Source organism: Callospermophilus lateralis, chromosome 10 (genome assembly GCF_048772815.1).
Source record: "Callospermophilus lateralis isolate mCalLat2 chromosome 10, mCalLat2.hap1, whole genome shotgun sequence".
Taxonomy (NCBI): domain Eukaryota; kingdom Metazoa; phylum Chordata; class Mammalia; order Rodentia; family Sciuridae; genus Callospermophilus; species Callospermophilus lateralis.
Genome location: NC_135314.1, coordinates 132769844 through 132783769, shown reverse-complemented (window position 1 = coordinate 132783769; position 13926 = coordinate 132769844). Strand labels below are relative to the sequence as shown.

At 45.2% G+C, this 13926-nt stretch overlaps 1 protein-coding gene across 4 annotated transcripts in view; it reads right to left on the bottom strand.

Moving 5' to 3' along the window:
* Pfkfb4 (6-phosphofructo-2-kinase/fructose-2,6-biphosphatase 4) overlaps window positions 1–13542 on the bottom strand; it is a 42330-nt gene extending 28788 nt beyond the window's left edge. The window contains exons 1-6 of one of the 4 annotated variants that reach the window (XM_076868866.2): window positions 13368–13542; window positions 8441–8557; window positions 8207–8303; window positions 5806–5872; window positions 749–823; window positions 306–362 (exon numbers count right to left, since the gene is read on the bottom strand). In XM_076868866.2, the coding sequence (XP_076724981.1) occupies window positions 306–362; window positions 749–823; window positions 5806–5872; window positions 8207–8303; window positions 8441–8557; window positions 13368–13464 (510 nt within the window). In that variant the 5' untranslated portion in view covers window positions 13465–13542. Of the gene's footprint in view, window positions 1–305; window positions 363–748; window positions 824–5805; window positions 5873–8206; window positions 8304–8440; window positions 8558–8889; window positions 9079–13367 lie in introns of those variants that run through there. The other 3 variants (XM_076868868.2, XM_076868867.2, XM_076868869.2) reach the window with 3 other exon arrangements.
* Window positions 13543–13926: the final 384 nt, after the last annotated feature.

Genomic DNA, 13926 nt, shown 5'->3' with positions numbered 1-13926 from the left:
GCTCTTCTCCCACTGTCCAGGGGATTATGGAGGGAGGAGTGGAGGGAGAAGGAGGAAAAAACAAGAATGAAGGTAGGAGGAAAGAGCAAGAATGAATGCCCAGGAGCCACACAGCTTTCCATATGAGTGGTCCTCAGGGGTCCAGATTCATGTGACCCAGCTTTGGAAGCTACACTACTTCTCCACCCCCAAAATGTTCAAGAAGATCAAATGAAAGTCAGCCCAGAACCAACCCAAATCTGAAGAAGGGCCTCACTCTCACATGCCACCTTTTGTTTCATTATTGCCCCCAATGCACCACTCACCACGATGTTGGCAGCTATGACCTCAGGATCTACACAGATGGACTCAACAAAAAATGTCTGCAGCAAAAACCAGAAGCACCAGGGTTGGTAGGAGGGAAAACATCTTTAAGGCTCTGGGCCTTCTTCCATAGAATTCTCCACCCCACCCAGGGCAATGTGAACTAGCAGTCAGGCCTTGAGGCCTTTCTTTCAAGGGGGCGGAATCAGGGTTAGGGATCACAGAGCTAAAGAAGTATGGCCTTATCCTGGACTCTCACATTATAACCTCCTTTCCCCCTGGAAAGAAAACCCCAGGAAGAGAGAAAAAAAAAAAAAAAAAAAAAGGACCTCTCATCCCAAATTTTTCTCAGGAACCATGGTAGCCCAAAGCCCTATGTGCATCAGGAAACTCTGAAAGGTACCCCAGATGACCCAACCAAGGAGGGGAGGTGAAAAGGTCTCACCTTGTAGCCATTCTGTTCCCCAAAATTAAATATAGTTGCTCTCCGCTCTCGGGTGGTATTGGTTGCATCAAAAACCTAGGACCAAACTGGAGTTAACTCACTCTTTGCCCTGGGGAAAATAGTTCACCAGGGGGCTGCAATGAGACCATCTCTGAGAACTGGATTTCTCACTAGGACCAGCTGCTGCCTAGATGACTGGCCTGGCCAGTCACCTGCAGACTTTCTCAGAGAAATGATTCAGTAATGCATATAGCAGTCACTTAGTTCATATGTAACCAACAGGAACTCCAGTAAAACTAGTTAAACATGGTGCTGTTGTTGATCCCCCAAGGTTCATGTTATGATTTATAACAATCCAGAGAGGATTGTTATAAAAACAGCAAGTCTGGCCCACCCAGGTCTCTGGCTCCTATATCCCAATGTTATCTCTTCCTCCCACACGGGCTCCCACCTTGATGCCATTAGGCCCCTCCAGAGACTAAACCAATGAATTGTCTGATGTTACATTTTCAGCCTTTAAAACAGTAAGCTAAGTAAACCTCTTTATAAAATGAAATTAGTCTGTCTCATATATTTTGTTAATGAAAAAGAGATGAATATATAAATATAGGTGAACTGAATCTATATTATTTCCCACTCCATACTCAGATTCCAATAGGATAAAGAGAACAAGAGGATAGGAGATAGACACCTAGTGACGGACTCAAAGAAATGCAGAAAAACAAACACAAGCCAGAGCATATCCACTTGCCCTAGAATGAGGCATGGGCTTCTCTGAAAAAAGGGACGAGGGTGGAGAAGAAATGGGAAGACTGAGTGGAGATCCAACAAAGAGTAGCTGAAACCCCAGGCTTGCTCCCTGCCCTACCCAGCCAGACACTGACCCACTGGGCTCCTTATGAAGTGCCTGAACCTATCCAAACACCCCTGGGTACAATGTAGCCATTAAAACATTCAATCAGCTTTTGCACTACCACTTTTTTCCCCCTTTTTAATGGAGAAAATCATAAAACTTATTGAAAGATATTTAAAAATGAAGAGCCATGTCATTTTCAAGGACAGAAAGATTTGATATCATTAAAATTTATCCCCAAATTGATCAAGAGATTTAATACAATTCCAGTAAAAAGCCTAAAAGTTTTTTTGTGTAGCTTGAAAAACTTATTCTAAAATTTAAGTTGCAAATCAAAGAGGAACAATAGCCAATATATTAATGAAGAACAATTAAGCTGAGAAAACCAGTTCTAGTATAAAACTTATTTGCACACTTAGAGTGTTTAGACAATGTACATTGGTGTATGGGTATGAAAACATGTTAGTGCAACAGTAAACAGAATTCAGAAACAGACTCATCTCTATAAGGAAAGATATAGTATAAATGGCATATATTAGATTGGTGGGGAATCACCATCTCTTTTTAAAAGGGGCATCCAACCATGGCTCGGTGGACATTCAAGCAAAACTTCTAACAAGAAAACAAAACTACACTAAGATTTCACCTCATTCCAGTCAGAATGGCTATGATCAAGAATACAAACAATAATAAATGCTGGTGAGGTTGTAGGGGAAAAGGTATACATGTACATTGCTGGTGGAACTATAGACTAGTACAAACACTCTGGAAAGCAATATGAAGATTCTTCAAAAAACTAGGGATGGGATAGGCAGGTGGTGCATGCCTATAATCCCAGTGGCTCTCAAGGTAAGGCAGCAGGATTGCAAATTCTAAGCCAGCCTCAGCAAAAGTGAGGTGCTAAGCAACTCAGTGAGACCCTGTCTAAAAAAATAGGGCTGGGGATGTGGCTCAGTGTTCGAGTGTCCCAGTATCAAAAAAAAAAAAAAAAAAAAAAACTAGGAATGGAACCACCATATGACCAGTTAACCCACTCCTTAGTATCTTCCCAAAAAATCTAAAATCAGTATATGACAGCAATACAGCTACATCAATGTTTATAGCAGCACAATTCACAATAGCTACATTATAAAATCAACACAGATGTTTGTCAATATATGAGTGGATTAAGAAATTGTGGTATATACATATATATGCTAGAGATGTTGAACATTTTTTCAAAATTTGTTGAGCATTCATATTTCATACACATATATCACGATATATAATATATACGTATATGTCACAATTTATTAATATATATACATATGTACACACACACACACACACTGCAGTAATGGAGTTCTATTCAGCCATAAAAAAGAATGAAATAATAGCATTTGCCAGTAAATGAATGAAAATGGAGAATATCATGCTAAGTAAAATTAGCCAAACTCAAACTCAAAAATCAAACATTTTCTCTCATGTGTGGAAGTTAAAAAATAAAATAAAAGCAAGGGGGAGGGAAGAATAGGATAATGTAAAGAACCAATCAAAAATAAATTAATATAATATGGAAGTCTAGCAGAGTAGAGGAAGAAAAATGGAAAAGGGGAGAGAGGATGGAAGGGAAAGGGGGGAGGATCATGAACTGAAATAATTTCCATGTACGTATGAGTTTGTCAGGATGAACAACTACTACGTGTAACTCTAAAGCTCTAATGAAAGAAAGAAAAGAAAAACAAAGACTAGCCAAGTACCTGCCTATAATTCCAACAACTTGGGAGGCTGAGGCAAGAAGATAGAAAGTTTAAGGCTAATCAGCAATTTAGTGAGACCCTGTCTCAAAAGAAAATTTTTAAAGGACTGAGGATGTAGCTCCGTGGTTGAATGTCCCTTGGTTCAATACCCCGTACTGAAAAAAAAAAAAAAAGAAGGAAAGAAAAAGAGAAAATCAAACAAAACAAAACAAAAAAGGTACTTGAAGAAAATGAAAACAGGACATAGAATAGAAAAAAACATTAAAAAGAAAAAAAAAAGCTGGGCACGGAGGCGCACGCCTGTAATCCCAGTGGCTTGGGAGGCTGAGACAGGAGAATTGCGAGTTCAAAGTCAGCCTCAGCAACTGCAAAGGCGCTAAGCAACTCAGTGAGAACCTGCCTTTAATAAAATACCAAAAAATAGGGCTGGGGATGTGGCTCGGTGGTCAAGTACCCCTGAGTTCAATCCCCAGTACCAGAAAGGAAAAGAAAAAAAAAAAGAAAAAGAAATCTTATAAAATCCCAAAGAGAGATACAGAAGGATATAGTAACCACGAAACAAGAACAAACTTTTAAAAACTGAACCACTTGCCAGATGTGGTGGTGCACGACTGTAATCCTAGCAGCTTGGGAGGCTGAGGCAAGAGGATCATGAGTTCAAAGCCAGCCTCAGCAATTCAGTGAGGCCCTAAGCAACTCAGTGAGACCCTGCTTAAATAAAATACAAAAAACGGGATATGGGGATATGGTTGAGTGCCCCTGAGTTCAATCCCTGTACCCCTCACCCGCCTCAAAAAAAAAAAAACCTGGACCACTCAGAGAAAAAGAAAAGTATAATCACTGATTTTCTTTTTTTTTAGAAGTGCTGGGGACTGAATCCAGGGCCTTACATATACTAGGCTAGTTCTGTAACAATGAGATACACTCCCAAACCATCTCTGAAATTTTAAAAATATTCAACCACCTATAAGATAATGTTGAGGAAGTCTGCCTCAAAACAAAAAAGACAGAGAAAATGAGGTGGGGAAACAAAATTAGGGATCAAGCTTAGCATGTAGCCATCAGGAATCTAGAAAACGCAGCTCACAAATGGGAGAATTGAGAAATGAGTTGCCAGAAAGTAGCACAGGTGGTTTACCAAAGAAATAATGCATGACAATTTCCCTGATATAGAAGATATGGCAAGGGCCCCCTAAAAGACAACAGGGTGGAGGAGAGAAGACCTAACATAAGGTCCTTTGCCTTGAAGACCTAAAGTTCTCCAAAGGGAAAGGAGCATGAAAAATCCCCAGATCATTTCAATAGATGAACCTTATACAAAGATCAAGAAATCAACAACATAAGATTTCTGTGTGGTCTCTCTAGAAGCTTTAAAACAAGGTTGTAAAAAGTTTTTGTAACCTAAAATTCTCTACCCAACCATGAAATGTGAGGATGAGGAAAAAGAAGGAAGGGAGGGGAGAGAAGAGAGATAGGGAGTAGGAGAAGACATCTCTGATATGCAAACCTTCATACACTTTTCTTCTCAATTACTTTATTTTTTATTTATTTATATTTTGGTACTGGGGAATAAATCCAGGGGTGCTTAACCATGAGCCAGATCCCCAGTCCTGTTTTATATTTTATTTAGAGACACGGTCTCAATGAGTTACTTAGGGCCTTGCTAAGTTGCTGAGGCTGGCTTTAAACTCATGATCCTCCTGCCTCAGCCTCCCAAGCCCTTCCCAAGCCACTGGGATTACAGGCATGCACCACCACACCCAGCTCCTCAAGTATCTTTCTTAGGAAGCTCCTGGAAGATGTGCTTCAACAAAGCAACTCAGTAAACAAAGGTGAGGAAGACATAAGATCTAGAAGCAGGGGATTCAACCCAGAGAGAAGAGAACTCCCAGGGTGACAGCTGTGCCACAGGCACTTTATCCATATTGAAGCCAGGGGACAAAGAGCTCCAGGAGGAATAACTCCAAGTAGAAAGCAGAAGGGAAAGAATAGCTCCCATGTTTCGAAGTAGAGGGCTGAGCTAGAGCCTTTCCCAGCTGACACCCTAGCTCAGACTTGCCCCATCCTTCCATCTTACTGCAAGGGCCCTCATGTAGGTAGAATTTCCTTCCTGGGACTCAGCTGGTTCCTGGAACAGGCAGTAAATGCTAGGCAGGACTTCCCACACCTGGAGAAATCACTTGTGTCAAAAATTTAGGTGTAATGATAGCCCTGACTTCCCAAGGGAAGTCCTCTTGGGTTAAATGCAGTTGCAATCCCTGAGGAAAACTCTTGGGCCAGGAGTTTCCTCTAACTTCATCCTTCACAGCCACCCCAAACTTCCTCCTCAGGCTGGCACCCAGAGGCATCCAGGGCACATGCACCCCATCTCCCCTTCCAGATGCCTTATGTGAAAAGGAGTAGATGATACACATGTATATGGTTCCATGTCTCACTCCCAGCTGTGACCAGGGTTTCACACTCACCGCCACATGACCCCCCTCCTCACTGAGGAATCTTCGGACATCACAGAGGGCTGCCAAGGCACACTGCCTTTAGGAGAAAAAACACAGGGTCATCCCAGCAGCTTACCCAAGCTAAGAGAATGCAGAAACTTACCCTATCCAAGATAGGAGGGGGGATAGCTCTAGGATTCCTTCACTTTTCAAGGCTTCACTTCTTTTCCTGGCAATAATTTCACTAATTCTGCTCCTGTAAGGTGAAGCCTATGCACTCCTGAACATTTGGATTTTTTTTTCCTGAGACAGGAATCTCACTATGTTGCCTAGACTAGTCTTGAACAGTGATCCTCTTGCCTCGCCCTCCTAAGTAGCTAATTACACATGTGTACCACTTCAACCCTTTTTCATTTTATTTTGAGACAGAGTCTCACTAAGTTGCTTAGGGACTCGCTAAGTTGCAGAGGCAGGTTTCAAACTTAGAATCCTCCTGCCTCAGTCTCCTAAGTCACTGGGATTACAAACATGCACCACCATGCCCAGTTAGTAGAAATTTTTTTTAAATACCATTTCTGTACTTTGCCCTCATCATGTCATTGTGTATAAATCCATGCTGCCACTTTGCCTTATTCATGATTTCTAACTGTCATGCATTTTCCCCTGATTATCAAAATAAGTACTTTTAAAAAAGACATTTTCTTGTGTACATGCAGGGGCTGGTGGTGGGGGAAGAGAGACATTATGACTTTCCCAGTGCAATATCAAGCTTAATGTTCAATTTCCTGTTCTGGAAGAGAAAACTTCCAAAACCACACCTTCTGAAGGAGGATGTCACCATCTCTGTCCTTCAGCCCAGGTCCATAGACCCTCAGGAATTTGTAACCCTTACCTATAATGGATTATTGACTTCACTATTTTCAGAACATTTCAGCCCTTTTATTCATTGCTGCAATATGGATTGGCATGTAGAATATCTTTCCTATTTTATCCATTTCTCCTTTAAGGTCTAGAGATAGACAAATTACTTTTTTTTTAATCTATACTTTCATTTTTTCAGCCTAAGAGTAAAGTTCCCATTTGTTTGATCTTCAGGCTCAAAATCAGTCCTCTTTCTTTTATCTGGCTCCACATCACCAGAGGGCCCTGCCTTGTATTTTACCTGCAAGTTGGCCACAAAAACCTGAACATCAGACCCCTCTTTTTGGTGAATCAGCCTGACCCAGCCCTAATAAAGCAGGAACAAAGTGGCCTGAAGTTCCAAGTCCCACAATAGGGAGCTCTTGCCCCCTGGTGGCCATAGAAGGCATAAACAGCCTAGTGTCCAGACCACGGCGTCACTTTGCCAGTTTGTGGGGGCAACCTCATAACTTCTACCTTGAGGTTGTTTGATTTGGAGAAGTCACTAGAGCTGAGCAACGTCTGCTCATTGCCCTACCGTGATGGCTGAGCCCAAAACTCAAAGCAAGTCTCTGTCATCCTAGGCTGACGGGGGCTTCAGGTGTTTTTTCTTCTTTTTTTTTTTAAATAGTACTGGGGATGGAATGAATCCAGGGTGCTCTACCAACAAGCGACATTCCCAGAGGTTTTTTGTTTTGTTTTTTTTTTTTTTTAATTTTTGAGTCAGGGTCTTGCCTCAAACTTGCTATCCTCTTGGCTCAGATTCATGAGTCATGGGTTATGGGTGTGTACCACTACACCTTGCTTGACAAGGGGCTCCTTGATCACCCTGATAACACCTGCCAAGAAGAGCACAGCATAGCTCCTCAGACCAGCAGTCACGCTCAGTTCCTTGGATAAAGTGTTTAGTTCAAGTCTGAATGGGGATGAGGTTATCATATGCACATTTCTATCTCATTAAGAAGAGTAGGAGTGGGAACTACACACCCAGAAGCATACAGGCCACTTCAAAACAAAGCCAAGCATGATCCACAGATGCCAAGAACATGCCAAGCACATGCAAACATGCTTTAAATATACAGAAGGTGCTTATTCTGGGGCAAAAGAGGAAAGACCTGAGGCCATCTCTGTACCATCTAGGGTTCCTCTCACCACCAGCAAGGCCTGGGGTGATAGTCCTTCAGCACAGCCACTTCTAACCTATCTCTCCCCTCCCTGAAGCTGCTTCTGTAGTCTTACAAGATGCCCTTACCAAGGATCCTTACACCAGGGTAGGAATGGGCCAGCCACCAAGAGACTATATACCATTTCCTCTTGTTTCTAGATCCATCACATCCCAACCCACCACATCCTCAGAGGTCCAGAGAATGGCTTTCACACAGCCATTGAGGCAGAACAAGGCTAGGGCTCAGGAACAGCTCAGGCATTCACCAGCTGCTTGGCTCTAGAAGCTACAAGGACTTCTCAGCAAGTAGGTGATAATTTGTTGGCCTTCTCAACAACAGTGCTTCCCCACACCCAACGTACTTACTTCCTGATTTTCAGGCCCTCTTCATTGTCCGGGAGAAAAAACTCAAAAGATTTGTATGTCTTGACCATGTCCCGACGATACTGGCCAACGTTGAATTCTGAGAGGAAGGAAAGGCTCAGCTTTCACGGAACAGTAAACCTACCAACTCCTGACCAGGATCCTTCCCCACCATCTGGCCTTCTCTTTCTTCTTCCCCTCCCCGACATATCCCCCAGTGTCCTCTAGAAGGCTTACCCCGAGTAGGCACACCAATCCAGTTCAGGTATCTGGTCAGCTTCTTAGAAATGTAGGTCTTGCCCCTGGCAGGCAAGCCCACCATGACAATGAGCGTTGGGCAGTTGGTCATGCAAACTGGAAGGAAAGCAGCACACAGTGTCAGATACAGCCAGGACCCCTCCTGTGTGCCCCTCCTTCTCTGACTGTGGTCTCTCAGCTTCAGGGCACAGGACTGGCATCAGCTGTACCTTCCAGGCCTCCTGGCATCGACAGCTCCCTGAAGACCCCACACTCAGTCTCAAGGTGGCAGATCCCCATTCCTCAGAGCTTGGCTCTGGTGGACACAACAGGGATTTTACCAGCTATCATTCTGATGTGCACCAGCAAATATAAAGCTCAACCATACATGCTGCATGAAAGACCCAAGGGGTATTCAGTGCCTGCCTCTCTCATCCAGGAATCCATACCTTAACATTCTCATGTTCCCACCATCCCAGCAATCATTCGGTGCTGTCAGCATTTACAGCCTCTGCCGCAGTCTGTCTGGGCACAAAATAGCCGAACCGCCACACAGCCTTGTAGGTTCAAACAGCAACTCTTTATTCCCGAACTCTCACCGGCACTCTACACACACTTGGCACTCTACACACACTTCTCGGGAATACACTCCCTCCACCGGGCTCCAGGCGGGCAGCGTAGGAGAACTCAATAGCGGGAGCCTAAGGCAGCAGGATCCGCCCTAATCCCAGAGCCACCCTATTCCCAGCAGGAGCCGCCCTATTCCTGGAGCAGGGTCACCTTTCAACCATTCCCTCTAGCAAAATGCCATTAGTCATTCGACTAAACTGTGGCTCTCAACAAGCCTCACAGTTTTGCCCTCCCTGTGGTGAATGTCTTTTATTTTAATATATCTTTATTTTATTTATTTATTTTTACGTGGTGCTGAGGATCGAACCCAGGGCCTCACACATGCTAGGCGAGGGCTCTACCGCTGAGCCACAATCCCAGCCCTATGGTGAATTTCTTTTCATCAAAGCCTAGACTAAAAGCTGCTTTCTCAACAAGTTTTTCTCTGTGGTACTTTCTTGATCACCTGGTGCACCATCACCCTCTCTAAACTGATCACTTGGAGCAGAAGCAGGCCTGCAGTGTCTGAGCCATTCAGGGTCTTGAGGCCTGGTACCATGTTGGTGTTTAAGAAATATGGGCAGGAGAAGGGAGGCATCTAGAAGTCTACCAGGGATGGGCCACCAGTGGCTAAAAATAAAAGCCCAGACCAATATCGAACAGTCCTTCTGATAGTCTGTCCACCACGATATCATGTGCCAACAGGTCAGTGTGCCAACCTGAGAAGTTGCCGAGGCTAGAGGTAGGGAAGGGCCACTCCTCTGAGCCTTAGTTGGCTAGAACAGACACCAAGGCCACAGAACAGCCAGCCTCATATGATCCAACTCAGCTTTCAATGAGATCAAATTCAATTTCACCTCAGAAGCCTCAGAGAGCTTCTCTTTCATCATCCTTAGGACCTGGGCCAATAAAACCATAGCAGATAGCCTGATGAACAGATATAGGGAACTGTCACTGCCCGTAGTCTGCCCACTTGGTTCTGCAATTGCCTTCACAAGTAACCCTCCTTAGATAGACTGTCAGGCCCCCTTCATGGGGGCCTCTTAGCTTAGCTTGGAAATCAGGAAATGGACAGGCAGAGATTCCTATCTTGATTTTGACACCAGCAGCTCTGAGCCTTGGTGTCCCCACCATGAAATGGAATGAAAATTCCTCAGAAAAGTCCAGCACTAAACTCATGTACAAACCAAACCACTTCCAGGAAGCTGTGCTATCTACCTCATCCCAGCAGCACACCAGGCTAAGTTTCTGATGTACTTTGGCACTCTTGGGATGCAAAGGCAACAAACTGGTCCCTGGAAGGACCTACAGAGAAGTAAAGGTCCCTGCTTGCCAGTGGATTTTTCATCACTCCTGTGCATGGCCTTTGTGCAAAAGGCCATGTGACCCAATCTGCAAACCGCAGGGAAAGGAAGGAAGGAACCCTACGGACCACAGACCAACAGTGAGCAAAAGTGAAGAAACATGCAGAAAAACCTCAGCTTTGGCCTAAATGAGAGAAATACAAGTTAGGCAAGGTCCTGAATCCTCAGGCTAGCAGATGACTGAGGCCCTGTGCTGTTTGCACAATTCTTGGCCAGGCTAGCCATAGTTCTCAAGGGTAGACCATCAGCCACTAATCAGAAGGGATCCACGATAAGGCCACCTCTTTCCACTGCTTCTTGGTGTGTTTGGGGGGAGATCCCATGACCTCAGCTTTGTGTTTCTACATCCCCTGTCCCTTCACATCTTCTGTCTTCCCAGAGACGACCCTGGCCTCTTCTTATGGCATTAACTTCCTCCCACATCATTTGGTGACAGTATCCACCTTCCCCTCTCCCATCAATTTGCAAGGTGGGCAGTCAGGCCAGCAAATCAAGCCAAGGTACAAAACAAGGCAATAAATTAGCTATCACCTCTGCTCCTCAAGATAAGTTACAAGAAATGACCCAAAGAAAACCAAAGTTCAAGTATATTCATAGGGTAGCAGCTCTGCTTACAACAGCAAAATGCTGGGGAAATTCCAGCAGTGAAGAAATTGCAGTCACGACAAAAAGGAAACACACTACAGTTCTTGAAGCAGACACACATGGGCTAAAGGAGCTGGGGTGTGCAGACAGAACTGCAACTCTGAGCCCACAAGGACCCCGATACTGAGCAAACAGGACAACAAAACACACTTCCTATAACACTGAACATACACAGCTTCCCTCACTGGTGCCTTTCCTGCAAATCTGCTGAAGGTCCTAGGAGCTCTAGGAGATAAGAAGCCTAGGACAAGAAGCACTTCTACTGAAAGGGGAGCCACAAATGTCTAGAACAGGTTTCAAAACTGTACCTGCTCCTACCTCCTTAGGCCAAATTAGGGAAGACAGAGTGTGTGTGTGTGTGTGTGTGTGTGTGTGTGTGTGTGTATATACATATACACACACACATATACACACATATATATATACTATATGTATATTATATACATATTATAACATATATGTATATTATATACATATTGTATATATATGTGTTTTATATATATATATATATATTATACACACACACACACACACACACACACACACACATAGTGCATGGTGGTCCCATTCAGAAAGACAAAAAGTCCTCTCTCCCTCCTCCTATTGCCCTCTATACAATAAGTCCTCTCTCTTCCTATTGCCCTCTATACAAAAAGTCCTCTCTCCTCCTATTGTCCTCTGCACACACTGGTCCTGTCCTCAAACAGTAAGAATCTTGTCACTTTGCAACCTTTTGGATGAGAAAAGTCGTCAGAAAAATTGCTCTTCCTGCTGTGATCCCTGGGACCCTCTTTATCCCTAGCCCTGCCTGCCCCACCCTAGAGCTCCTCTGGGTCTGAGCTAAGAGGCCAATGATGGGGAATGTAAGAGCCTCTGGGCCCTCAGGAGTGGCTCTGAATTTCATCAAGCAGGGGAAGAATTTCCAACAGTGAGTGGAGGTGATGGCAGCAAAGGACACCCCTCAGTCAATCAGTCATTTCATGGATCAAAATGATGACTATCACTTCGCATAGATAAGGATCCCAAAGTCTGGAAGGTCAGCTCCATGCTCAAGGCCACACAGCTCAGCCAGTAAATAGCTTGAGTATTCCCACCTCCAAAATCAAGGTTCTTACTTCTTTCCCTTTATTAAATAATAGCAGCTGTCCCCTAGTCAACATCACAGCCCTAACAGGCTGGTTAGAAGAATAAGAGAGAGGAGCTTCAGCCACCACACCTCCAGAAGAGTCTAAGTAGGGCTGACCAGGCTGAGGCCATAGCCCCTTATGACTCAAAATGTGAATCCTGAATGGCCAAGGCCCCATCAGAACTTGGTCAGCTTATAAACCACAGCCACCCGTTACCAGGACTCACAGTATGATCAGAAGTATACACAAACCTCTCCTGGAGGGCTCACATTATTGTCAAAGCTATAGCCATAGTCTAGCCTGGCAGCACCAGCACAGAGGATCCCCCTCCCTGCCTTATCACACACAAGCAGAGGTCAGGAGTTCAGGGAGACCATGGCACATCAGACAATCTCCCAATATCCATTTCCATATCTGCACCACCAGTTGAACTAGATGTTCTCTGAGATCCTTGCCAAGTTGCTAATCTGTTACAATATTTCAGTTACTCCTAAAACAAATCTTTCTTTTCCTTGGTAACAAAAAGCTGCAGATCCAGGACTCCAGGAGAGGTGTCCCTTAGCAATTCCACAAATTTCAGCTTATCTTCTAGATGTTCCTCCCTTGCGTTTTACTATTCACCTATAAAACATGTGGATGCTTACATCCCCATGGACACAAAGATGGGTCCATATGGCATAGTGGTCTTATTGCCTCTATCCTGACCACATTTGTAATTCCCTAAAGCTCCTCCCAAAACGTGGTATTAAGGCCAAGGAGCACCCATCCTCCTACTGGAGGACTAGCCCATACTTAGGCCTTTGAAAATTCAGACTCAGAGAGGCCAAGTGATTCTCCTAGTGCCACACAGCTCAGTTCTCCACGGAGTACTGCCTTAACGGCAAGCCCTGGGTATAGAATAGGGAGCAAAGGAGCCAGTGCCTTCCCCGATATGGTGGCCAGACCTACCCTATCAAGCAGAAATAGCCCCACACACCTGTACCCACCCCCTGCTCCACCACACTTCAGCCCACCACTGTCACGCCTCTTCAACCGTCCCCAACTCCCCCACAAACCCCGACTCCTCCCACCAGTTATAACAGCCTGTGCCGGTTCCCCACCAATCTCCCCTGTTCCCTCTCCACGAGAGACTCCCACCCAAGCCCTCTATCCACCCATCCCCGTGCACCTCCCTCCCCTCACCACCACGTTGGCAGGCGTGCAGAGCAGGTCTCCCATTGCTGTACGGCATCCAGATCTTCTTCAGTGGGTTCTGGGTCAGTTCCCGTGGGGACGCCATCCCCGGGCCGAGACTAGTCGGACTGCGCCGCTGAGAACCCAGCAGCCAGGCCACCTCGGGCCACCCGAGGTCCCGCCCCTCGGGCCCCGCCCCTCTTCGAGCCGCGACAACGCTGTTCAGTCTTCCCTCAGGTCCCGCCCCTAAATGAATAAGCTCCACCCTAACAGAAGGACCAGGCTCCGACTACGCATGTCCACCTCTCCAACAGTCCTTTTTTTGGACCAAGCACGCCCCGTCCTTTCTGTCAGGATCGAGAATACGCATGCTCAATTTCCACCAGGCCCAATGCCCGGATTATGCAGGCCCCGCCCCGGATGCGCGAACCTATCACGCTCAGCTGATTTCTGTGGATCTCCCTGATCCCCTCCCAGGGAATTTAAGCCCCGCCTCCACGGCAAGCAAGGCTTCCGCTTCCTGCAGAGCTTGACCTCTAGTCCTCTAGGAGGGAAATGTTTGCGCGCA